Source organism: Heteronotia binoei, chromosome 12 (genome assembly GCF_032191835.1).
Source record: "Heteronotia binoei isolate CCM8104 ecotype False Entrance Well chromosome 12, APGP_CSIRO_Hbin_v1, whole genome shotgun sequence".
In the NCBI taxonomy this organism is placed as follows: Eukaryota; Metazoa; Chordata; class Lepidosauria; order Squamata; family Gekkonidae; genus Heteronotia; species Heteronotia binoei.
In genome coordinates, this window is record NC_083234.1 from 43,792,913 (window position 1) to 43,820,189 (window position 27,277).

Consider the following 27,277-nt stretch of genomic DNA (forward strand, 5'->3'; position numbering starts at 1 on the left):
CATTGATCAGGTTCACAAAAATGCTATGCAGATAGTGCTAATGACATGAAACTGAAGTATGCAAATTAGCAGCAGCCTTTCAGCTTACCATAGATTTTCCATGTGGCCTTCAGCAGTCCATGCCAAGATAACCAGATAATACTGTTAAATGTTTAGCTATATTACAGTAAATGTGTGGTGTGGATGTAACAGCTGATGTCTGACTACATTAAGCTGGTAAGTACCATGAACAGTCTCTGGCTATCCACATTCTCTAATGGCACACTTACTGTAATGTATGAGAGCATCAGTATTGGTGCAAAATCCACTTTTATGTAATGCCCTTGAAAATGTTATGAGCACTTTAACCTCTAGCAGCCTGCTGAAGTATCCGGTATACATATCTTTTGAAAAGTGTTGCTTTTTTGTGTCAGTCAGGATGTTTACATTGGCTAAATCTTTTGGATTGAATTGCAATCAATCTTTGCACCATTGATTAAGCCAGATTTTTAAATTATATCTGCTAAAAAGATTTCTTTAGACCAGGAGGGATAGATTGATATTTGCTGAGGTGGTGGGATATCCTGGTGGCTATACGTATATTGTTTGTTCATATCAGGTAATGACTGTTATGAAAGACGTCTGCTGCACTAGCTTCAGTGAGTAAAAAAAAATTACTAAATTATGTTAAGACATTCCCATTTAGTAGTAGCTGTTTGGCATAAAGTAATTCAGTAATTTTCTCCATAATTCTTGCCAAAAAGTCTTTAATGGTGTTTGTATATATTCATATATAAATGTTTGCATTTGCAATAATAAAATACTTGAACTATGGTGCCAGAATCCTATTGCTGTTCATTTTAAATAATTATACAAACTTGCATCTCCCTGTCAGTCTCGACATGCGAATCACTTGTCTCTCTTTATTCTCTTTTCCACTTTGCAGCCTTCTCTTTCTTTTGGTCTTCTCACTGTTCTGGAATATTCCCTCTTCTTAGATCTGTACTTTCTTTACTCCACAGAGTCTTAATCTTTAAACCATAACTGCCCTCCATGTATGAAACATTACCATAATGTTCCCAAAGCCAAAAGTTCAAAAGGAAATAAAAACAACACTCCAGAGAGCAAATTTGTTGTAGTGGTTAAGTGTACAGACTCTAATCTGGGAGAACTGGATTTGATTCCCCAGTCCTCCATATTGTACCCTCCTGGTGTGACCTTGGCTCAGTCACAAGTTCTCTCAGAGCTGTTCTCTCAAGAGTAGTTCTTGAAAGAGCTGTCTCAGCCCCACCTACCTCATAGGTGTATGTTGTGGGTAGAGGAAGGGAAGGAGATTGTAAACTGCTCTGAGACTCCGAGTAAAGGGCAGGGGATAAATCCAGTTTCCTCTTCATTTGTAGAGGAGTATTTAAGATATACACATATGAGACACAGATCTTCGGAATACATTCAATGAAATTCTTGTGTCTAATGGAAAGGAAAGGTACCCTGTGCAAGCACCAGTTGTTTCCAACTCTGGGGTGACGTTGCTGTCACAATGTTTTCACGGCAGACTTTTTATGGGGTGGTTTGCCATTGCCTTCCCCAGCAAGCTGGGTACTCATTTTACCGACCTTGGAAGGATGGAAGGCTGAGTCAACCTTGAGCTGGCTACCTGACAACCCAGCTTCCGCCAGAGATCAAACTCGGATCGTGAGCAGAGCTTAGAACTGCGGTACTACAGAGCTTTAACACTCTGCGCCACAGGGCTCTGTTTGTGTCTAATGACCATTAGTTAATTCATGCCAAATTCTGTTTCTCATTTATTCTGTGCCTTTTTTAAGGGCATAGAAAGCTAGGATATGGAATTTCTGTCCTCAGGTGAAAGAGTAAAATATAACACCGCTGTTTGTCAGAAGTGATAGCAAGGAGGGAGGAAGAAGGTGCTGCCTAAAATCCCAAATCCCTCCCCCAGATTTGTCAGTTGTCCCATATGGCCCCTTCCAAGAATCACTAAGGCCTTCTTCAGGTACCATCAATTCAGCCAAGGGCAGAGGGAGACTTAGGTTTTGATCACATAACCCAGAACCACTAACCTTAAAATTAATCCCTACCAGAGACTTAATCATTATCTTATAGCCTTACGCAGCCTGTGTCCAACATACCTGCAGGACTGTCCCTTTCCATATATGCCCAGGAGGTCGTTTTCGTTCAGCCTCCCAACATCTGTTGGCCATCCCTGGCCCGAGACCCCCTCCTCGCCTCAACTAGGGCCAGGGCTTTTTCAGTCCTGGCCCCGACCTGGTGGAATCAGCTCCCTATTGAGATCCAGGCCTTACCTGGCTATCAGCCTTCCATAGGGCCTGTAAAATGGAGCTGTTCCACCAGGCTTTTAGCTGAGGCTGTGGGCGTCTATTCTTGATCTGGTTGGCCACCCCGGCCAGCACTGTCAGCTGTTCTATGAAATGGAATAAAAACTGCCATCCCTATATCATGATATGTGATGTCATGGTAATCTGAGTGCTGTTGAGTTGTCTGTTTATAAAATGTTTTTATTGTATTTTATTATATGTTGTACTCCGCCCTGAGCCCTACAGGGAATGGGTGGAATAGAAATTTACTAAAATAATAAATAAAATAATGAATTGCTTTCTTTCCCCAAATTAGCTGTCAGGAATTACTATGATACATGCTGCAGGAAAGATAGGCTGCCGTGTCCCTATAAATAAATTTGGTTGGTCTTAAAGGTACCACTGGACTCAACCTTTGGTCTACTGCTTCAGACTAACAGGGTTAACCACCAAAATATATTCTAGTTAAAATTTCTGTGACTCTGATGAAGTGAGTTCTGACTCAGAAAGGTTTATGCTGGAATAATTTTTTTTAGTCTTAAAGTGCAATTTGACTCATTTTATTTTATAACCATGAACAAATCCCTAAATCATGTTATGAAGGAAACTCTGTTCTACCAAGTATTTCTTATTCTGAAGTTTGGCTGATTGGTATTTTTGGGAATGGCTTTTGAATAAAGAGCCACACAGAATAAATGTCAGTTGTTTGAGAGCCGCAAGACATGAATGTCAGATGTTTGAGAGCTGCAAAAAAGGAAGGAAGGCAAACAGATGGAGGAGGGAGGAAAAGGTGGAAAGAAAGCAACTTTAAACGCATTCTCTAAGCCACTGGCTGGTTTGGCTTGGAGAAGTGATTTAAAAAGACATGCCTTCTCCAAGCCAGCCCAAGGGGGTGGGGGGCGGGGCTTCGAGAGCCATACAATATGCGTGAAAGAGCCATATATGGCTCCTGAGCCACAGTTTGTCCACCCCTGGTTTATGCTTGAGAGGAAACCAATGGAGCATGATGACTCTAAATTTATTACTCTTTACAATTAAAAAGCCTAATGACAGACGCTCATTGAACACTGGCTACTTCTAAGTTTGTACTTTCAGACAGACTCTCACAATCAAGGACATATCGAGCTCCAATGCCTCCCCAGACAGTTGAACCCTAGCAGGTGATAGTGTGACAGCAGAGTCAGATGATTGGTCTTAACACTCCATAATTAAGATGTATACATTCACACATCTGTCACCATTTGTCATCTTTATTTGCCTCACTGTTTTCCCCTAGAATTAAATATAAACAATGATGACCTTATAAACTTATTTATTACTTTAAATTTCTATCCTGCCCTCTCCGCAAGCGGACTCAGCTTAACTTAGCTTGTTATTGCTCTTTGCATTTGTTAAAACATTTCATTACACTATATGTTTGTATGCTATTTGCTGTTCAACCTCTGCCTTATATGTATAGACTAATAAATTTCATTTCAGTTTGTCTGAGGAAGTGTGCCTGCACACCAAAGCGCACACCCTGAATAAAACTTTGTTGGTCTTAAAAGTGCCTTTGGACTCTTAACTTTGGTCTAATAACCTCCAAAACACCTTTACAAAATTATTAATAACAAAAATAACCTCACAAATGGCAGTTGGGTTATGTGTGATAGGAGGAAGTTCCTGCTGCTGGAGACTTGTGACTCCTGTTAGCATTTACACACAAGAGTTTTGGGTGTTCCAAACACGCTGTCAGCGTTAGTGTGGCAAATTGCGACCACTGAGCTCAGTGGGATTTACTTAAGAGTAAATTATGTAAAGGCTGTTAAATCAGAACGCAGTCACTCGGGCCTGCGTTGTAGCCATGGTGGGGCCCGCCCTTCCACCTGCGTGGCCCCTCCTTTCCCCGCTGCTCTCCCTGTTGCCCTGTTTTTGCCCCGCTCCCCGTGGGCTCTTCCCACCCTGTTCCTGCCCCCCCCCCGTCTCCCCGCAGCCCTGTTTTCGCCACAGCCGCTCTCCCCTGCCTCGCAAGCTGTCCCCGCAGCCCTGTTTTTGCTGCTACCGCTCCCCCCAGGCTCTTCCCTGCTCTCTATGCAGCCCCGTTTTCACTGCCGCTGCTCTCCTTGGGCTCTTCCCTGCCTCCCAAGCTCTCCCCGCAGCCCCGTTTCCACTGCCGCTGCTCTCCTTGGGCTCTTCCCTGCCTCCCAAGCTCTCCCCGCAGCCCCGTTTTTGCTGCTGCTGCTCCTCCTAGACTTTTCCCTGCCTCCCCCGCTGCCCCGTTTTCACTGCCACAGCTCTCCCCGGGCTGTTCGCTACCTCTCCTGCTCTCTCCACACTGCCCGCAGCCCCGTTTTCGCCACCACTGCTCCCCCCAGGCTCTTCCCAACCCCCAAGAGCGTGTGTGAGAGAGAGCTGGGGCCCGCCGGGGGCTGGCTACTGGAAGAAGCAGCCAAGCCTCCCCCCCCCCCCCCACCAAAAATTTCTGGCTATGGGGCTGGCTGAGCCGAGCTTTCTTCTCGCGTAAGCAAGCTGAGGAGGCTGTAAAGCGTCCTTGTGTTTGGGGGAAAGGCGGGGTACACGAAAGAAATCCAATTTCACACTGACTTCCTCAGGCTGAGGATGCCTTCACCGAACTCCAGGAGTCATCAACATGCCCGGTTGGGAGCCCACCCTTTCTCTCCCCCCACCTCCCCGCAAGGCAAGGCCTGCTCCGGGACTCTCCTAGAGTTGCCAGCCTCCAGGTGGGGCATGGAGATCTTCCGCTTTTACAACTGATCTCCAGCTGGCGGAGATCAGCTCCCCCGGAGAACAGGGCTGCTTTGAAGAGTGGACTCTATGGCATTGTACCCTCCCCCCCCCCCCCTCTCCTGGATCCTTCCCCAAAGCCTCCAGGTATTTTCTAGGGCAGACCCGGCAACCCTGAGCTCTCTCCCCACAGCCATTGCCCAGGTTCCGGCCGTCGTTCCAGGCGGGACCGTTAAGCAAGAGGTTGAAGGCGGTGAGGAAACGAGACGACGCGATGAGGTTCCGCCTAGCTTTGCTCTTCCTTAGCGCCGGCCTGCTTTTGAGCTTCGGTGAGTGAGGGAAGGAGGGTGACGCCGACAGACTGTGTGCCCTCGCTGGCTCGCCCCTTCCATGAACTTTGTTCCCTCAGGTACACTTGGGGTGCCTTTTCAGGCCCTCCCGCCCCAGTCCTTGCAGTTTCTACCATACCAAGTGGGCTTCTCGCAGCTTCTAATCCGCTGGGTATTTTGCTTTCCATTGCCAAGCAATTCCCCCTTGAAAACAAATAAGCGCCACTTAATAGTTGTTCTCACAGGACACTCCTCCAGTAATTAAGACCATCAGACTCCTCAAAGTAATACCTGAAGGATGCATTTGAATGGAATCCTCCAGAGTGGGGAGGGGGACTTGCTTCAATTTCAAATAACACCTTTGAAATGAGAGAGAGTACGGGGTTTTTAGCTGGGGCCTTTAATGGGAGTTTAATTTGGTTGCTGTTTTCAGCTGATGTTATTTAACTGCATGCCAAGAAAAGTTCTGACTGACCATTTCTGCTGTATAAAACTTCTGTTAAAAGAAGAGACCATTCCCCACCCTCCTCTATTTGGCCATTTTATTCAAAATAGATACATGGATTTCCAGTTAGGGTTGCCAACTCTGGGTTCAGACCAGGAAATCTGAGAGTGGGGTTTAAGGAGGGAAGGGGCCTTGGTATAATGCCACTTCCAAAACAGCCATTTTCTCCAGAAGTGGACTAAATGTTTTACATAAATAACAAATAATTGATTCCTGTAGTCTAGAGATCAGTTGTAATTCCCGCAGATTTCCAGCCTCTACTTGGAGGGTGGCAACCCTAATTTGAATAGTGGTGTTGTTGCACATTTTGAGAGATGTACGTGAATCCTATGTGCAGTAAGTGTATTGGCCAATGTGCAGAAGCTTCTTTATTATAAATTATACATACAAAGCTGGCTTATACATCCAAACTATCCTGTGACTGGTAGGTACTCTCTGTGATCTTTCCCAGTCTTGTCACATGAGATTCCCTTTATGTGAAAATATTCCAGCCATGTAGCATATAATTCTTAATATAAAAGGCAACATATTTTGTATTGTTTTTTTCTGCTCTAGATTGTCAAACATTTTTACATATCACTTACCCAAGGAAGATACCAACCAATCTAACAGAAGATGAGCTAGCAGAAGATGCGGTATATTATTTGTTTAGGAAATTAAGAAATATTCGATTAAGGAATGTCATTTTTTGAAAGCTTGTGTTATAGAAGAAACACTTTATTATTTAAAATGAAATCAGTTACATTTAAAATACTTTTAAATAGCTTAGGGACTGGAATCCTATTTTCAAAAACAATATGTGAAAAAACTAGGTTCACCTGATCATTGGATGGAATGTTGTTTCCCAAGGTGTAGTTTATTCCTGAATTACAATTGGAGTATGCTTCACTCTTTCACTAGCAGAGTTTTTGTTTTTTTAGCAGGAACACAGTTCTGGCTGGCTTAGTGTCAGGGGGTGTGGCCTACTATGCAAATAAGTTCCTGCTGGGCTTTGTCTACAAAAAACCCTGTGTGAAACAATGGTGATGTAGGATGTTGCCTAATATGCAAATAAGTTCCTGCTGGACTTTTCCTACCAAAAAAGCCCTGTAAGAAGTACTCAGCTTCACTGGTACCCCATCCCATGACAAGCTACAGAACAGTACCATGTGCCTGAAAAAGGAGGGCATTTTCTCTGAGGATGGGAATTCTGCTCTGTCTCTGTATTGAAATTCCCAAGGCAATTGATATTTCCTGGATAAGGAAATAAGGTTGCTATTAAGGAGACCAGAGTGGTGTGAGGTAGTAGATCCTCTCTCTCCCTTTTCCCTTCCCAAGAAATAGGAAAGACAACTTTTGCACAAACTCCTCCTCCCACTCTGTTGCCTTCTCTCTCTTGCTTAGCTCCACTTTCTCATCCACTGAAGGATGCACTAAACTGCCCCTAAAGGTCTGCTCTCTCCCAGGCGCCCAAACTGAGAACTAGAGCAGTTCTTCCTTACAAATGCTCAGATGATACTTACAGCGTTTCTGCTCATGATTAGAACATTTAACTAATGGCCTGGAATCAACTATTTGATTGGTTATTTCTAGTTAATCTATTATTGTTTCTTTGTCCATTTTTCTTCTCCACTCAGACTTCTGTCTCTGGCTTTCTTTGCTTTTCCTCATTCAATTGGAACGCTTTCAAGTCCAGTACTTGTTTCCTAAATTTTTCTGATTATTTTTTGATAGTTCTCTCAGAACCCTGCCACTACCTCTTCTCAGCTGTGTTCCTTCTTTTCTTTTTGCTTGCCTTGTCCCTCTATAGGGTACAGGCACTCAATTAATGGCAGCTAGAGAAGCTTCGGCCTGCTGCATTTCTCTGTGACATTAGGGCAGCTTAGGCAATCATTGCTAGCAGTGCTGCCAGTACCACCATCAATTAATTCACTTATGAACATATGAAGCTGCCTTATACTGAATCAGACCCTTGGTCCATCAAAGTTAGTATTGTCTACTCAGACTGGCAGAGGCTCTCCAGGGTCTCAAGCTGAGGTTTTTCACACCTATTTGCCTGGACCCTTTCTAGTTGGAGATGCCGGGGATTGAACCTGGGATCTTCTGCTTACCAAACAGATGCTCTACCACTGAACCACTGTCCCTCCCCTAATGTAGAACATGCATGTAATGTGTAGAAATACTGTTTCCAAATGTTCTTTTTGTTAATTGTCTTTTTCTTTGTATGGTGTGGAATGGTCCAGACCACAGTATCCTATAGTATTCCTATAGAACAGAAGATATACACAGTGCATCTAAAGCAACAGTAAGTAGCTTCCAGTTCCTAGTCTTTTGGCAGTTATTTTTGCAAACATTCATAATAGCTTATAACCATTCAGTAGCAGAGCAAGTCTTCTGGGGCCTCCTTCCTCCCCCCATTGTTTTTTGCTGATGAGTGAACAATAGGTAAAACATTTATCAATACAATGAGCTTCTGGCACTAAGTAGCATCTGATTTCAATTTTACTATAAGCACAGGGCTGGCTCTAGAGTATGGCGAGGTTGGCTATTTACTGCAGCACTGAGACTCTGAGCAGTTTGGCATAGACTCTACAGTGCTGTCCTCATTTTTCCCACAGTACCCAAGAAGTTTAGAGGCAGTTGTGTGATAATTTGGAGTCAGCTTACCCTGCCTCTTCCAGGTTAAGCAAGCTGACTAAAAGTGCCTCCAGAATTCTGGATCCAGCAAGGAATCAGCATATTTTCAGTCATCTGTGAATACAAAAACTAGTTCCCAATCGTCAATAGTATTCACCCATCATTCTGTCACACTGCTGAGTAATGACAAAATAAAATGTAGAAAGCAATATGCAGAAAAGGGATAGTTCAACAGCAATGACTGAGAACAGATTTCGTGTCCACTTCAGAGGTATTTTGTATGCACCCTTTTAATTTTATATATATGGATAACTTTTTGGCTGCTCTATAAAGTCCACAAAGTGGTACACAGTAAAAAGGAAAAAGAAAAAGAAAGAACAAGTGAAAAATAAAACATGATCTGACTTTATTTCCATATCAGCCACAGGCAATTAACATAAAATCATTCAAAAGGACTATATTTTTATCTTGCAAATTACAATGGACAACGAGTAAGCCATTCCAAATTAGTTATGACAAAAATGTAATAACTCATGAAACAAAACAGCAATTGTAATAACAAAAGCTGTATGGAATTTAGATACTATCTAAGTATAGTTTTCCAAAGGGCTTGTTTGGTTTCCCAGTTCTGTGCCTAACTGAAACAGGGCAGTGGCAGTGGGGCTTCCAGATGGCTGGTTTCCCTGCATTTTCCCTGCTCCAGTCCGTCCCCCACCCCGCCACTAGGTTTTTCAGGGTTTAAAACAATTGAAAATTAAATATTTTCTCAGTGTTATAACATTATAGCAATCAATAGGGTTGTCTGAATTCCAGCTTTTATTTTTTAACAAATCTCTAGCCTCTTCCTTAACAAGAGATGAAGCAATCCTAAGCAGAGCTATTCAGAATCCTACTCAGGTCTATTACATGGGAATTACTCCCAGGAAAGTATTATAAAGATTGCATTGCAAAGAAACCAACAAAATAAAGCACAATCATTTTTTAAAAGGGCATTTGCTTTTGGGGGGAGATGGGAAATAATCAATGGGACTTTGGTAGCACTCTTAATGTTATACTGTGCTTGTAATAATGGATGGCAGTTTGCAAGTTGTATATTCATAGGGCCTCCCCATTTAGTAATATCAGACACTTTTCAGCAGTCCATTCCGTTAGATAGATATTTTCTGATAGTTTCATTAATGCTCTTTTGTTATTTTTATGGACAGAACTTTTTTGCCTGATGACTTCATGATTTATACATATAAGAAAGGGGGGTTTGTGTATCCCGTTTCCCCTCATATTCAGGTAAGCTTTATGTGTCTTCCAGCATGTTGATTTAGTTCCAGAGATGGTTAGAAATGCTGTTTTGGAGGCACAGATTAAACTTGTGGGCCATGAGGGTATTCTTTTTTATTTTTTTTAAACTTGTTTGTAAGGCTGGTTAATAAAGAATCTCAGTTGGAGACGTGTGCAAGGTGCACTGCTTAAAAATAATTTTGTAAAACTGTCTTTAGAGAGATTGCTTCTATCAAGGATATATTGAAGGGTTCCCCAACTCTCTTGCAATAATCAGTACCTGTTCTGGGCTCAGGTAAGAGTACAACAGCTCTCCAGCTCAGTCTTTTGTCTCTGATAAGCAAAGCTCCTGATTCTTCTGATAAATGTTTTGGAAGCCTCTGGAAGACCCAAAAATGAAGCATCAGAGCTCCACTGTGCTGTAAGCTCTATCTCACTCGGAGGAGGAAGACATCTTGATGAGGGCGATTCCTGCTGTCAGGCTTAGGATGCAGGGCTAACCTTTCTTGTTGTCCCTATCTTCTTCAGTGGGAGAAGCCTATCCCTGTTTTCATCATGCTTAGGACTAGAGTGCAGATAGAATTAGGTGTTACAAGGGAATCATGGGGTTCCCAAGCAAATGTTTGATCCTGTTCACCTGCCCCAGTTGCATCAGTGCATATTTCAGGTGCAGAAGAGACAGGGCCAGTGCTAGGCTTTCTGGCGCCCTAGGCAAATTGCACACTAGTGACCCCCATTAGTAAAAAAATATAGGGAAAATATTGAAACTTGAAACTTTTCACATCTTTAATTTACTGATTTTTAATTTTTTTTAAAAAATGTGGTAAGTTATTTAAAAAATTGTGAGAATAAGTGCTTGCTGGTCACATCAGGAAGGAGGGTGGCGGGATAGGATGAGGTGGGAGGCCAAGTCACACATCGGGGAGAGGGGGGTGCCTTGGCTTTGTTGAAGGCAACTTGGTGATGGGAGAGGACAAGGTGACAGTGGTCAGGAGCCAGAGACATTCGTTGGGAGGGGCCACCCAGTGGTGCCTCCTAGACCAGGTGGTGCCCTAGGCGACTGCCTTCTTTGCCTACTCCCACGCACCAGCCCTGAGAAGAGAACAAACTGGAGCATATACCTCTATCACTTCCCCCTCTCTTCCCTTCCCTGTCTACTGTGCTGCTTGCCTTCATGAATAAATGTTTGCCCCCAGTTCTTACCTGGCACAGTACCAGGGACAGCAAAATAAGAAGGAAACAGAATCCTTTGTTTACATAGATCTAAGCTCTCCCAAGACGATGAACCTGTAATGTGACTGGTGTAAACAATGCAGACATGTTGACATAATTGGTGTCAAGATGTTTGTATAATTTTGCTGATGGCGGGTATTGGTTACCAATCTGCTGAGTCAGTTTTCTCCTTCCCTTTGGTCTTCATGAAATCTAACCCAAGTTCCAAAATAATAGACAGATCTTAAGGGTTCCAAATATTGCCAGGCTGTCAGCTATCAGTTGATATTAATTCAGATTACTTATAAACATATGAAGCCGCCCTGAGCCCGCTTCATTGGGGTAGCGCGGGATATAAATCAAATGAAATAAAATAAATAAATAAATAAATAAATGCAGCATTGTCATTTGGGGTTTGGACACTCTGCCTGCAGTGGTCCTGCAGTTTCTCCATTGACCTGAGGAAAATTAGGCTTTATTTTCTCTGGCCTAAAGGGTAAACAAACAGGAGTCAGACAAATCATGTGGATGGTCCTGTTTAGTGCAACTGTACCCTGTACTGGACAGTCTGTAGTAGGAGGCATATCTAGGGAAGAAATTGCAAAGTTCTGCTTGACAGAGTCAGGAAGGGACAAGGATGACATCAGCCAAGAAACCCTGAGCTCACTCCAAACTGAGCAATAACGAGTCATAGAGGGCCTGAGCAAGCTGTTCTTGCTAGCTGTCACTGCCCATGCATGCTAAGTAGAGGGACCTAGCAAGGATTAAGGCACCCCCTCCCCCCAAAGCACAGACTTTCGGCAGAAACCTCTTTGCCCTGTCACAACTTTGCTACAGCTGTTCCTCACCCTCATCTCTACACAGGTCAACCACACACTTGCTGCATACTGAATTGCCATGGGCCCTAAGGGGGACGCATGGTCTAGAGCATCTCTGGCATGGGCAGCAACAATGCATCATATTTTATGCATATGTGCTACACCTGGTGGGCTGGATGCAAGTACTGGAAGCTTGGTTGGATGATATGGAAACACTCCGTGTATCCAAAAAAGGGAGCTAGAGTGTAGATGCACAAGTTAAGGGGGGAAACATCTTACTTACAAATGTTCTTCGCACTCCTTCTGAGCGCATGCTTGGGCCTCAGTCTGGTTGGAGGCTGATTTTAGATGCTGTCATTTTCCTCCCCCCAGCTTTCCTGCAACTTGTTTCTGTTTCCCCCCCAGAGGGCTGCTGCAGTTTGAGAATTTCAGCTATGGAATTGAACGTTTGGAGTCTTCCACTCACTCTGAACACATTATTTTTCAAATAAACAACAAAGATCTCAAGGGTTCAGTGTTGTTAGATGATTTCATACCTATAACAGGAGAAGAAGAAAACAGAGAGATCTCTCATAAGCTCCTTTCAGATGCTGCAGTGAGTGCTGGTTGTTTTGTTTTAAAAACTTTATTATTGTCAACTGTTGTTGGAGGATGAACAACTGTATATTTAATTTATTTAATTTTCAGCTTTTAGCCCACCATCCCTGCAAGCAGGCTCAGATACTGTAGCATATCTAAGATAACTCAACAACTTCACAAAGCTGGGATGGAGACATGAGTCATAAGTATAAGGTGCTTAGGCTTTAAAAGAGGATCAGACAGCGTCTGTATGAATTTTGATACTATACTGGCTGATATGAAGTCTTTTGTTCCTTTTTTAATGTATCTGGTCAATAACTAGAAATAAATTATGTATAGATCCCTCAGAGGCTGCTAGGCATGGTGACTAAAGGGAATATCCACATTCAGAGGCAGTAAACCTCTGAATACGAGTTCTAGGAAACAATATCAGGGAAAGAATTGGCCTCTATGCCCTGTTGTTGGACCTCTAGGGGAACTGGATGACCACTGTGCAAAACAGGATACTAGACCAGTTAGACTCCTGTTTGGATCCAGCAGAACTCTTCTTATGTTCTTAGGACCTTGAATCAGAGTCTACAGTACTCAGTTATGTTACTTTCTGTGCCACCATGGTAGCTTAGGCCAGTTCTCTCTTGTGTTTCAATTCCTCCACAGTGGATGCCTAGAGAGCAGTATTGCAGCTATCAGCTCAGCAAATGTCAGGCTCTTATGACACGAGAATCCTGACCTGACTCACGTTCAAACGATGACTCTCCTTAAAAGTGATTCGAGTGGGCAGTGGGTGGTTTTTCTTAGAGTGCCAGCACAGCACTAGAAGGGAGTTCAGCCTTATCTTTCATGCAGTTTTTGGCAGCACAGACAGCTTGGGGGGGTGCTGTTTGTTCTGCTTTCAGAAGCAAATGGGCCCCCTTCCTTCATAGCCCTTTTTGCTGCTGAAAAGACGCAAGATTGAAGCCCCTTCTCGTGCCATGCTGCCACTTCAAGAAAACTTGTGCATTTCTAATCACTTTTATGGCAAGTCACCAGCTGAACATCTACTCATATCAAGTGTCTTGTGTAATATGAGTATTAGTTGACACAAGTGGTTCCAGTTGGCATCCACTGAAGTTAATAGACTTAAAAGGTTGCAATTTACTTAGGAGTGCACTGTAAAGCATCTGCCTGTGGCCTGATTTCTTAATCTGGGCAAGTATAGATTGAGGTGTTTTGTCTAGTCATAATTTAGAATCCTAGCCAAAGAAATGGCATTTCCATTCTCCTGCCTCTCCCCACCCCCTGGAAGAATTTTGCCTCTCTGAACAAGCCCTGAGCAGAAGGGAGAGTTTTGCTTACAGCTATCTTCACATGGATTCTTTAGCCTTTTTCTGTTTTAGTTTACATTTTCATTTCTGTACTAGCAATGGGTGGATATTTGCCTAGATTTTATTTCTTCAGGTGATTTTTCTCTTCTCGGAATACATGCATGTGGCACAATGATCTATGTTTTAGTGTTGCTGCACTGGAGGAGCCAAGTTCTGAGTTTCCAAACAGTATCATATCCTAGTTGGGCTTGTATCTCCTGTATCTTTGCTTTTCTGGAATAAATCATTTGACTTGGACCGATTTCCCACTCACTTTATGCCGCCCTCACGTTTGTCTTCTCAGCAGGGCTTCCTTCCGATTCCACACTATTTGCCCTGGTGCTGCAGTAAGCGTCGGTATTTTCACGCAGTAAACAGAAACTGATAAAACCCAGTTTCTGTTTTCTACACAAAAACGCTGACACTTGCTCTAGCCCCAGGGCAGATAGTGTGAAATCGGAAGGAAGCTGTGCTGAGAAGATGAACATGAGAGTGGCGTAAGGTGAATGGGAAATCGGTCACAATCTGAACCATTAAGTTCAGTGCCATATGTAATGTAGCTGTCTGCCTCCATGCATTCTGCTTTCATCACATGGAACCGGTGTGCTACTATCTGCTTCCAACCCATGCCCCTCTAAGTCTATCAGAGTGCCAGAGAGAACCTAGTGCCTCAGGGCCATGCAAAGACAAATAGGTAAAGAAAAAAAGAATTTTGCCCTGAATCAGTATTCTGAAGCACCTGAAGTTTAGGAAACCATTCATGTTTCTATGGCAGTCTTAGCTGTGCTTATTTGGACTGTTCTGCCTTTACTGCTCCTTCGCCTATACTAACACTATCAATGATCTTGGCTGGTGATGTGGGTTTTCAAGAAAAATATAAATCAGAAAACTTTCTGGTACTCTAAACAGAGTGTGATATAGAACATATCTATTTAGATATGTTAGTAAATCAAAATTTCAAAGTATCCTATTAATGTTAAGTCCCAATAGCAACAACTACTTGAACTGAAATATTTGATTAGGTACAATTAAGTTGTGTAGTTTAAATGTTACATTCTAACTTTATGTGAATATTATTGTAATGATATCTGTAAAAATTGAAAAGTAATGTAACATGTACTTCCTTTACAATGTTGAGGGGGGGAGGCATTGAAAAGGTGAATGGGAATGGGAAATTAACAGATGGCTTCCTTGTGGAAGTTTTACTCCAGCTTGGTGCCCAGATCAAGCATTCCTATGAAGTTATCCCTTTATCATTCATTTCAGTGTGGTGTGTTTGGGGGGGTCTCTCTGGGGCAGCCTGTTGACATGATTGGCTCATTCTATGTGCTTCTGCTTGATTGGTCAGAATCCCGGCTGAGTTTGGGATTCTGTCCTCTTTGTTTCATGGCTTCCTCTATGTGGGGCTCAAACTAGGGTCCTTATTTTTTGCTGTGCCTGTTCCTTTTTACTTTACCATTCCTGTCTTCGTACTCTGCCCAGCTGGCTAGGAACTCTGGGGCACTCACTATTTATTTATTTATTTATTTATTTATTTATTTATTTATTTATTTATTTATTTATTTATTTATTTATTTTTTTTTTCAGATTTATATTCCACCATCCCCACAAGTGAGCTTAAGGTAGATCATAGATAATAATTAGGCCGTTTGGTGAAATAACAATTAATAATAATTAAAATATATTACATAATTTTTAAAAAAACCAGCCGCATGATTTGTTGTGTGCGCAATTTCAGATACTGGTGCTGCTGATGCTGCTATGTAGGTGCTGGTGCTGCTATGTAGCTGGTGTAATGCAGTCTGACCTTTACTGAGGGGTGCTTGTCACTTATTTTCCTTCTACAAGATACCCACAGTTAACAACTGATGTTTCTGGTGCCACATCAGCACTGGCACACCGCTGCAGTTGAGGTCTTAGGATATGGCTTCTCTTTACATAAAAGCCTCTAGCTTTTATGCTACTCTTTTTGCATGATTTACTATTATAGAAGTTTCAGCAAGTAATACACAGAAATGGTTACTAAATTATATTGTCCGTCCTCAGCCACCTCAATCAATCACTGAATTGCATAGATACGTGGAAATGTATGTCGTTTTGGACAAGGATTTGGTAAGTCTCTGAGCTTAAATTGAATTTCGTTTGAAGCTTTCTAGGAATGGGCTTTCTTGGAACAAGTGTGGACTCATGGATAGAGACAACAAATTGCCCAGCTGCAGCACTTCTCACACCAACATGGCTATTGTTTGCTTGTCTCTGATGAGCTTGTCACATCAGACCAGAGCCTGGCATACTGGAAACCGCTGTTAAGCTTGGCTCTTGCTAATCTTCTTAAACAATAGTTATAATTCTTTATTTCGCTCATATGACCAAAAGTCTCAAGTGTATTGAAACAAATTACAAATGCACATCAATTAGTTATGCATAAAATTTTCAAATTATACAGACTATTTAATAAAAATAAAAAATTTAGGCCATTAAACATTTCTAATTGAATTCCAAGATGGAGTTTTAAAAATAATTTGGATCAAAATGTAGCAGTTGTGAGCCCAGGAAACGAAATAAAACTTCTCCTTTATAATAATTATTTATGTTTCAATGCTATTATAACTGCCAAGTATTTTGCTACTGGGACAGTAATTTCAGGGTCCATATCTGCCAGTAAGTAAGAGGTCACCCATGACTCCAGTGGAAGATGATATTTGGGTAAGATTGGATATATCCAATAGGACCTAAAAGCTAACCAAGGAGGGCAAAGTAAAGGTGGTGCGTCAGAGTCTCAGATCTCCGTAGATATACAGGCACAAAGACTGTCTGAATAGGAAATTTGTGCAAAATGTCCCATTAATTCTGCAGATGGTAGAGCATTTAGTCTTGTAAGAGTAAAAGCAAAACTGTGAGAAGGGATGGCAAGACAACTTAAATATGCAGGAAGAGTCAATGAAGGAGGGACACCTAACAGTGGTGGGAAGGGAACCTGTTCCTCATTTGACAGTTATTTATCATGGTTTTTGTGCAGACTCACAAGTTATGTGCAGAGTGCTCTTTTTGAACCTTCTGGAGTATCAGCTAGACACCTTTGCTCCCATTCCTCCATTAGAGAAGTGGGATCTCCCATTTGCACACATGGGGGCTTTGACCTGACAAACAAGTTCTGATTAGAGTCCCCCACCCCACCCCAAGCAAAGCTCTGAAACTTAAAATAAGCCTGGTTGAAGGAGAAATGGCCCATAAAAGGAGAGCTGTTTGAGAAGAAGGTGGAATTGTTGGTTGGGGGTGATAAGTACTCCCTAAGGCTGCTAGTCCAGTCCTGTTATCTCAACAAATGTGGGTTGTTAGTTCAGCTCTAGGACAAAAAAGTCTGTGTAGCCCAGGACTCTGTTGCCAACAGTGGCACTAAATGCAGCAAAAATGGAGCATAATTTGTTATATTATGACGCATTCTTCTTTTTCAGTATAACTATTTGGGTAGAAATGAAGATATTGTAACTGAGAAAGTAGCCCAGATCATTGGCTTTCTCAACAGTGTAAGTTTTTGTTTGTTTGTTTGTTGTTATAGAATCACTTGGACACTGTCATTTGGCTGTTGCTCTGTCCAGTGATTTTTTACATTGGCAATTAATAGCATAGCACTGAATGCCTGGAATGCTTAAGATGGTGTCATTTCAGCACTGTGATGGTCTGTTCTGTTTCATGCATCACTTCTGACAACATAGACACTTCAGGCACCTTATAAAAAATAATTGTGTCAGACAGTTAAACCTGGATTTAGCAAAAGTTCGTAACAGGCTATGTCCAGAATATCTCAAGAACCTCTTTCTCCCTATACCTGTGTATTGAGATCTTCCTGGAGGTCCTGTTTTACATACCTCCCACATCTGAGTTGCTGTTGGTAATAGTTGTCAAACACTTAGACAATGTCTTATTCCATTGCTGCTGGTATTATAATGCAGTCTTAATCAGAGTTGTACCCTTCTAATTCCATTAACATCAATAGGCTTAGAAAGGTGTGATTCTTCCTAAAATTGTCCTGTTAGACCCCACTCAGAGATGGTTCTGTTTCAGGAGCTTTGGGACCTCATCAGGCGTTCTTATAAGCTTAATATAATTGCTAGTGTTCATGCTGTTTATTGGTTTCTGCTGCTGTTGTGCTTCTACTACTTTGTAGTAGGCATTGTGGATTTTAAGGGTCTCTGTTAGCCACCTAAGTAGATGCCTAGATCAAAGGCAGGATTTCAATATTTATTTATTTATTTATTTTTATTTAGGTGGATTTCTATTCTGCCCTTTTCCATAAGGGCTCAGGGCAGATTTCAACATATCACACAATTAAAACCGATAATACATCCATAGATAAATAAAACAATTAAACAGTCAAGTCATTTTAAAATTTAAGCCAATTGAGCCAATAGCTCAATTTAAGTACAAATCAAGTGCAAATCAAGGCAGTGTGGAAAAGGTAGACACCTAACCATATGCAGTCCCCTTAAAGTTTAAAGAGACTGCATAAGGCAGCCCAAAACAGCTGCACGGTTGGGAGCAAGCTACTACAGCTCAGCTGTTTTTTGGGCTTTCTGCAAGCACCATTTAAAGGGACAGGAGTCCCTTTTGATGGGGTTTGCAGGGCTACAAACCAGTTCAGTTCATGAACAAAGCTGGTTTGTTTTGTTTTGTGGTTTGGTTCATGATTTGCTACAAACTAAACCACATTTCCCATTTCATGCCTATTCCTAATTTTTACTCCACAGATTTTAGTTTTTTTATTCCTGACGTGCTATGGCCCTTTACTGTCTAAACCACTTATAAATTAATTCTTATAAAATTAATAAAATATGCTTATGCAAAATGATTTTAGTATGTATTTTTCATCTTTTCAGATGTACTCCAGTCTTAATACAACAATTGTTCTGTCTTCCTTGGAGTTCTGGACAGATCATAATAAAATCTCCATTTCAGGAGAGGTGGATGTATTATTGGAAAGATTTTTACAGTGGAAAAATTCGTACCTTGTTTTACGACCACATGATACAGCGTATTTATTTGCGTAAGAAAAAAAAAACTTATGTAATCTTAAACAGCACTTTACATAAGCACTAATTGTCATATTTTGACATGTAAATTGATGTATTGAAGTTTTCCGTTAACAAAAACAAAGACACTAGCTATGACAAAAATAAGGGTGGAAGTGGACCATATTCAAACACAGGACCACAGCAGAAAACAATAATCCTGTGTCAAGCTTTCCTGCTCCCATGACACATGACGATGGGAACATGTCAACATCCTTGTGGTGTGCTTTGTCATTCCTGTTCCATATCTTTAGCTGCCACTGAGAGGATGGTGGCGGGGAGCAGGGGGAAGTGCATACTACAGTGACTTCTTACTATGTATGAGCCTGTGTGTGTAGTGGTCAGAGTGTTCGACTAGGATCTGGGAGACTCAGGTTTGATTCTCCATTCTGCCATGGGAGCTTTTGGTGGTTGCACACTAACTAAGTGATTATGAGGACAAGAATATAAGCTGCTTTGGATCCCTATTGGGGAGAAAAGTGAGATACAAGTGAAATGAATAAATAGTTCCATTACTGCATTTTACGAAGAAAAGGGAACTTGACAATTAAATACTTAAAATGATAGTACTCAGAGTTATTCGGTTTGGTTCTTGTGGATTTTGCAAAACATTGCAAGAGCACCACCATCTGGCCAAAGTCAATGAATGTTTTAGCTCATGAAGCTTTAAAAATTAAAAGCAACTTTGAGCCTTTCTGTTGCTAATTGTGGAATATTTCATGATGTTGGTGTGTGGCAAAATAGGGGAACAAACAAAAAAATTCAGTCAGTATAGCTTTATGTTGCATTAAGAAAAATTACACTTAGACTTCACATATGATATGAAGCCCCTTCTTCAGTGTGTTGTATGTGTATGGCAGCATCACTGTTTAAAAAAAAAAAAAAGCAGGCGCTGCAACGTTAGTGCTATGTAGAGATAAGCAAATCTCCTCCTTCCCTTGCTATTCAAATAATTCTGGATTTTAAAAGAATGATTGTGAGATAGCTGCAGAAAGGGAGACCTGCTAGGAAGTACCAAGAAGTACAGCCTGGAAGCACAGATGGTATAGCTGAGTGACTGCTTGCAGCCTCAAGTTCCCCATAATAAAGGACTATAGCAGGCTTTGGTGCTGTATACCAAAGCATGGCACAAGGCAACTTGATTTCCAGGATCAGGAAGATTGTAGTATGTGATGATTGCATTCTGGCTTGAAATGGCTGCCATTTGCTTAGTCAGCTGTTAATCCTGAGGTCAAAGGGAATCTGTGCCTTACCTTCTGAGCTCTTGCTCTAAACCCTGTGCCAGCTGACACTAAGAGAAGCAACAGCAATGGAATGGGCGAGTAGCAGTAAAAGGAGCCAACTCTAATTTGTATAGTTTTGGCTTGTGACTTGTAGGTGTCCTTCAATTTGGCATCTCCTTCTGTACTTTAGTTACAGGGAGAAGCCTAACTACATAGGATCAACATTCTCAGGAAAGCTGTGCCTGCGGAACTATGATGCAGGAGTTGCTCTGGTGAGGTATCACTGAATCTTCTTAGTGAATGGTTATTTATTGATTGGCAGCTCAGTCTAGGGGCTTTGCTTGAGTTTGATGCCAGTGGGCAAATTAAAAAAAAAACCCACTCTGGATATAGAGTGATTATATACCTGGATTTTAGAGTGATATTCTCCACTCTCTGGCTCTTCTTAATGCAGAGTATAGGATATTAGTATTGTTTCATGTTGGTTTCTTGTTTTCATTTTTCCCTTTTTTCCCCAGTACCAAAAATCTGTAAACTTGGAGATATTTTCGGTTATTGTTGCACAATTGCTAGGCCTGAGCCTCGGGATGGACTACGATGATAATAAGAGCTGTCAGTGTCCAGGGCCCATCTGTATCATGAACACTGAAGCAATGTAAGTATCTTACAGCCAAACCACATGAGAGACGTTTTTTTTTAAAGTTGGTAAGTAGCATCTGATAAAGTTCAGAACATGATGCAGTGGGGAGAGGCTGTGGCTCAGTGGAGGAGCACCTGCTTTGCTTGCAAAAAGTCCCAGGATCAGTCCCTTGCATCTTCAGTTAAAGGATCCGGCAAAGTTATGCAACAGACTTCTTCCTGAGACCATGGAGGACCACTGCCAATCAGAATTGACCAGGGGTCCCTACCTTTGTTGAGCCTGTGAGTTTGTCTTCAGAGGCCCTGCTCTATGAGCCCCAGCTTTCAGAGGCAAAGTGAGTGAGGATGAGGAACCAAAGTTGTGAAACTCCCATGTTGCTAAATTTACAATCTTCTAGGCATCAGGCAAAAAACATTATTATTTTTCCTCTAACTTTTCAAAAGACTCTAGGGGGGCTCTGTTGCTGGAACTACTAGCATTCTGTCAAAGTTGGTCCTTAGTCATTATCTGTAGCACTGAGGAGCTGATATTTAGCAGTCTTACAGTTTTTCAAAGTCCATTTGAAGCCTCACTGGAGCTTTGTGTCAGTAGGTTATGTGTACCACTGCTGGTCTTTACAGTCCAAACTGGATTGGAAGGATTATTAATTAATTTCTATAACAAATATACCTGGGATTCAGGGAATGAAAGATTTTAAAAAGCTGACTTAATATTGGAGAACAATGATGGAGTTGGGCAGTTTGAAAGGGAGATCACTGCTTCCAGCATTCATGCACATTCATTCTGCTTTTGTCTCTGGTAAATACATTGCACGGGTTTTTGTATTGTTTGAAGAGCCTGCAAAACCTGTAGGGCAAAGTCAGTGAATAGGCAAACCAATGCCTCTGTGAAATAATTTTAACTGTCTTAGAAACTTAGTATTGAACATCCCTGGCAACTACATGTAAAAGATAATAGTCCTCCCTGGCAAATCCTGGGCAGTTCTGTGAAAAGAGGATATGGAAGGGACTAAAAATGTCTAAAAGTGATTTTAGCATTCTTGCCAGACTGTAGTTCCCAGGATGCTTTGAGGGAAGCAGTGCCAGTTATACTAGATATATGCAATATAGTTCTACAGTGTAGATGAGCAATGTGAATCAATGCTGAGTTGATGTCTGATTAGTTACATTGGTGGTAGAGTGTTGATTTTCAGCAGGATTTGCACGGAAAACTTCAGTCAATAACTTGAAGGTACTTTTACAGAATCCAAGTTTCAAATTCCCTCAAGTAACCTGCTATTCCCCCCCCCCCCCAAGAAATATTCTGTTATGATTGCTAATAGCTCCAGGTTTTCAATAAGTGTTCACTCTTGTGAGTTAATAAATTTTGGTAATGGTTTGATTTCTGATTTGTCTTACCTAGTTATATATTTTCTTCAGTACTTGTCTGAATTTCTTGTAGAGATTCGAAACATATTACAGAATCATAAAAGTCAATGCAAAGAACATTATACTTAGGCTTTCCAGGCTCCCGACGGGTGGGTTTCCCTCCAATTTTGGGGCCTCCAACTCACCACCCCATAATGGGCTGGTGGTGGAAGCCCTGCCCCTGAAGAGCTCTGGTATGCTGTGACATGCTGGACATGAAGACATCACACGGAAGTGACAATATTGTGCCTGGTACATCGTGCACACAATGCTCTAGCAATCAGGTACCATAAGAGTTTTTATCCGATTGCAAGAGCTTCATGTGCACAACGAGCCTGGCACAATATCGTCACTTCCGGGTGATGTCATTGTGCCATGTGCATGAAAACAGTCCCTCCCCCCCCCCCGCCCCCCGGAGCCAGGTAAGACTTGGCAACCCTAAGTATAATGCATACAATGAATAATACAGTAAAACTGGATTATATAAATTAAAGAATAATGAAACAAAAATGGCATATTAATTTATATAAAATGGATTTCACAATTAGAGAATTCTGAAGTATAGACAGTATAATATATCCAGTCAGGGCTTTTTTTGTAGAAAAAGCCCAGCAGGAACTCATTTTGCATATTAGGCCACCCCCCCTCCATGTCACCATTTTTTCATACAGGGCTTTCTTTGTATACAAGGCCCAGCAGGAACTTATTTGCATATTAAGCCACACCCCTTGATGCCAAGCCAGATGGAACTGTATTCCTGCTCAAAAAAGCCCTGTAGCCAATAAACAAAGCAGTAAAAAGAGAGGGGGAGCTATCTAAACATTTCACAGATAATTAAATTAAAACCTTATTACTTAAATGGAAAGTGATTTCCTGCAAAATTCCATTTTGCTATATCTCTGTTCCTTTTTTGAAAATGCTCTCCTGAACAGTTTTGGTTATACATTTTGTGAAATTGTAGACGTCTTCCTTACCTTGTCAGGCAGATAATTCTACCAGGTGGGGACTAGGACAGAGAAAACTCATTTTTGCAGGGTGGCACTTTCAAGAGGCTTTGCTCAGATAAGTGAAACTGTCACAAAGGAAAATGGAAGAAATGATTTTTCACAGCAGAATTTTTATTGTGCTGTGCCTTGGACAACTTGTGAAAATTCAAGTAATAAATATGTATATATATTCATTTTATATTTCAGACATTCAAATGGAATTAAAGCCTTTAGTAGCTGCAGCATTGAAGACTTTCAACATTTCATTAAACTCAGGGGTGGATATTGCCTTTCCAATAGGCCACATTTACAACAGCACTATAAGAGAAGTGAAAAGAGCAGTTCATTTTGTGGGAACCATATTGTAGAAGCTGGAGAACACTGTGATTGTGGTTCAACACAGGTCAGTAACTACAAAGTGTCCATTGGCTTTGTTTGAGTTTGTATCTTGACTTATTCTGGATGTTCAGGGTGGGGAAGAGCAAGAGTTTTTTGTTGCTTCTGCTGCAGTTTCTTTTTTAAAAAATTGTGATGATGTTTCTTGCCAGCCACCAAATACCAGCCAAAGCAAAATGTGTCTTGTGCTCTTATGAAAAATGCTGAGACTAGGACTTTGCTCTTCTGTTTCATTAAAAAAAAAAAGGTAAAGGTAATCAATCCCCTGTGCAAGCACCAGTTGTTTCTGACTCTGGGGTGATGTTACTTTCACAATGTTTTCATGGCAGACTTTTTATGGGGTGGTTTGCCATTGCCTTCCCCAGTCATCTACAATTTCCCCCCAGCAAGCTGGACACTCATTTTACCGACCTTGGAAGGATGGAAGGCTGAGTCAACCTGAGCCGGCTATCTGAAACCAGCTTCCGCTGGGATCAAACTCAGGTCATGAGCAGAGAGTTCACATTGCAGTGCTGCAGCTTTACCACTCTGTGCCGTTACATTGATGTAAATCCTACTTTAACCTCAGCAATTTATTTTATTCTCTTTATGAAACCTACTAGCAGCACTGTCCTTTGATACATCCTGGTGGGCAGCCGTGTTGGTCTGAAGCAGCAGAACAAATTTTGAGTTCAGTGGCACCTTTAAGACCAACAAAAGTTTATTCAAGCTGTGAGCGTTCGTGTGCAGGCACACTTCTTCAGATACATAGAAATGAAAGTTAATGTTTCATAGTTTGTAATGTTGATGGAGTTCCATTCCATGTGGCTTAATGTTGTGCCTTCCATGAAGATAGGTCTGTTTACCTATGCAGAGGCATTTGCCTATATATATATGTGTGTGTGTGTGTGTTTGTGTGTGTATTCTATGTATCTGAGAAAGTGCCTGCACATGAAAGCTCATACCTTGAATTAACTTTTGTATGGTCTTAAAAGGTGCCACTGAACTCAAAATTTTCCCCTTGATACAGCATTGAAATTAAGGCATATAGTTAAAAGATAAAGCAATTTAGTTAAATGAAATTCATACCAGCCAGTAGTTGAAAGAAGTAAAAGCTAACATGTAACCATAGATGTTACTGGCAGTAACATCAGATCTACATTCAAGCAGCATCAAGATAATTTAAGCACATGAAGCTACTTCAGACCAGGCCTTGACAAATTCTCTTTGGCTCTAGAAACCAGTCAAATTTTTTTTTTCAATGTTCAGATTTTTGTATTTTAATGACCATATTTTGTAATTAACGCTACCACAAAATCTAACCTGTTTTTACAAAAATATACTCAAAACCCAGATGTGTGATTTTATTTTCAGGAATGTATGAAGAGCAAATGTTGCACTCATGACTGTAAATTTCAAGCAGGAGCTGTATGCAGTACTGAACCATGCTGCCGAAATTGCAAGGTGAGGTCTTGGGTCCAGAATGTCTTAGAAACCTACCTATGGCTTTCCTTTTGTTTCTGTATTGGTCATATTTTTTCTCAAATTTAAGTCCTTTTCAAATGCATTTTCAAGCTAAGAGGGTCCACTTATTACATTGAGTATCTTTATGTGTACTTCTACTGGTTTTAGTTTGTGTTGTTGTTACTGATGATTGTGGTGCAGGATCCTTTTTAACTAAGGTACCGTAATAGTACTTCGATGCTGCATATTAGGAAGCAAAATAGCAATAATAGTAGCTCACGGCATAGGTCTTAAACAGTCCTGCTGAAGACCATTTCCTGGTGGCAATTTGCTTTGTGGCAGTGGGCAGATTTTTCATCTTGGTCACATCTGGATCTCTGTCTGCTTTTGAAGGTCTGAGTCAGATCTTGGCTCTGTCTGTTTCCAGTGCCAGCAATGTGCTACTTTTAATGCCTCTTAGTGACACTCAGACCTTGAGCTGTTAATGGTTTTCCTAGAGTGCCTATCTATTAATTGATGCTGTAGTAGGACAAGTTAATGCACCAGACAAATAGTTAAGAAGGGTGAGGGTGGGGGGAAAAAAGTTCCCACAGGTATGACACCCTCCTTCAGCTCAGATATTCAGTCCAAGCCTGGGAAGTACTCAAGAGATGCAGTTCTCAACTTTTGTATTCAGTGAGAGCATCACAATTTGCTGAGGTTATTTGGTGTTATTAACACACCATTTTTTGTTATGCTGTTATATATTTGTAATAGTTATAACTGTTCTAATAGCCACATGAACAGTTCGTTTTCCTCTGAGTTTTATGAGATTGATGCATTTAAAATGGAAGAGGTAAAGAAAAGCATGTGACTGATTTTGCACTCACCCTACATCGCTCTGACATTCCTCTTTTCAGCGCAGCGCCCATCCAATTTCCCACTATCTGCCCCGGGGCTTCACCTTGCTTTGCCATTTTTGCGCGGCAAAGAGAAACTGGTTTTTAGTAGTTTCTCTTTGCCTCGCAAAAACGGTGACCCAAGCTGAAGCCCCGGGGCAGATAGCGGGAAAGAGCAGCGTAGGGTGAGTGTGAAATCGGACTGTGTTTAGCTGTTACTAGCTAATGTGATATATTAAATGTTTAGGTAAAATTCCTTTGGAAACATTCTGATTGGTGCTTCCACATATAATAGAAGCTCCTAGGGAGCAATAAGCTGCCTCTTAACCTGGTATTGTGGTATCTAAGGGACTGACATCTCCTGTATGAACATGCTTGTATACTAAGATCATCACCTCAGAAGTAAGACTGTTGAGACCTGGATCTTTTGCGTGATGGCACCAGACTTTGGAATGTCTTCCACTATATCATGTGCCTAATTGGTTCCTAAAAGTTAACACATGTTTGTATCACATGTTAACTTTTAGGCATGAGAACAAAATCTTTTTATTGTCCAGTTGTTCAGTGATGTTCAATTAATTTGCTGATTCTCTATTGTTGTTTGCTGCTGTTATTTTTGTTTAATTATAATATTGTTTTTCATTACATTTTGAGCCATCTGGTGGCAATTAAGTAGATTAATGGATTTTTAAAGTAAATTAAATTACACTTTAAGTAAATTAATGGATTTTTAAAAACCTCAGACAGTTAAACATCCATATTTCAAAGACTGCTACTTTTTTTTTTTTGCCTAGTATATGCCAAGCAACACAGTATGTAGAAAGGCATTTGATCATGCTTGTGATTTTCCTGAGTACTGCAATGGGAGTTCTGCATCCTGCCCATCTGATGTTTATGTCCAGAACGGACACACTTGTGGTGGCAACACTGGTTACTGTTATGCAGGAGGTTGCCAGTCGGCTGATCTACGCTGTCGGGAACTCTTTGGTCCAAGTAAATGACATTCCTTTTTTCTTGCTGCTTTTAAAAATGCTCTCACATTTTTGTTTTTAAAATTTTTTACTCACAACATTTTAAAAAAAATCAGGAAGAAAATTGCCCATTGTTTCCCAGTGAGCTTCAGGGCTGGGTGGGAATTTGAACCCAGATTCCTCCAACCTGTTCTGATACTCTTAACCACTGGATTGCCCTTCATCTCCTTTCAAGTTCTTCTCTCTTAGAAGACCTTCCTTTGGGAACTAAATTTTGATTCTACATGTATAGAAATCTTTGTCTTCTCTTCTATCCTATAGGTTCAGGGCAGCTCACAACAGTTGTATCTACTGAGGACATAACCACACTACAAACTTATATATTAATTGTTGTATCTCCCATTTCAGAACTGTAGTTTGGAAATGTGAAAATTCTCTGTTACAAATCCCTAGTCCTGTCTTACCGAACAGCAGTCACCAAACTTTCTTGGGGAACAGAATTACTTTTAGGTGTTTTCCATATAGGGTAGTTTAGTTTTCCTATTGCTGTGGTGA

At 41.2% G+C, this 27,277-nt stretch overlaps 1 protein-coding gene across 1 annotated transcript in view; it reads left to right on the forward strand.

The window, feature by feature from the left end:
• The first annotated feature begins 5,071 nt into the window (after positions 1 to 5,071).
• The window catches only part of LOC132580382 (disintegrin and metalloproteinase domain-containing protein 2-like), a 44,289-nt gene continuing 22,083 nt past the window's right edge, over positions 5,072 to 27,277 (forward strand). Inside the window, exons 1-14 of the mRNA XM_060251145.1 lie at positions 5,072 to 5,362; positions 6,423 to 6,502; positions 8,090 to 8,151; positions 9,689 to 9,767; positions 9,977 to 10,053; positions 12,194 to 12,383; positions 15,757 to 15,822; positions 17,166 to 17,237; positions 18,588 to 18,754; positions 20,193 to 20,274; positions 20,521 to 20,657; positions 23,242 to 23,437; positions 24,784 to 24,873; positions 26,546 to 26,744. Of these exons, the coding sequence (XP_060107128.1) occupies positions 5,308 to 5,362; positions 6,423 to 6,502; positions 8,090 to 8,151; positions 9,689 to 9,767; positions 9,977 to 10,053; positions 12,194 to 12,383; positions 15,757 to 15,822; positions 17,166 to 17,237; positions 18,588 to 18,754; positions 20,193 to 20,274; positions 20,521 to 20,657; positions 23,242 to 23,437; positions 24,784 to 24,873; positions 26,546 to 26,744 (1,552 nt within the window). The 5' untranslated portion in view covers positions 5,072 to 5,307. The remainder of the gene's footprint in view (positions 5,363 to 6,422; positions 6,503 to 8,089; positions 8,152 to 9,688; positions 9,768 to 9,976; positions 10,054 to 12,193; positions 12,384 to 15,756; positions 15,823 to 17,165; positions 17,238 to 18,587; positions 18,755 to 20,192; positions 20,275 to 20,520; positions 20,658 to 23,241; positions 23,438 to 24,783; positions 24,874 to 26,545; positions 26,745 to 27,277) is intronic.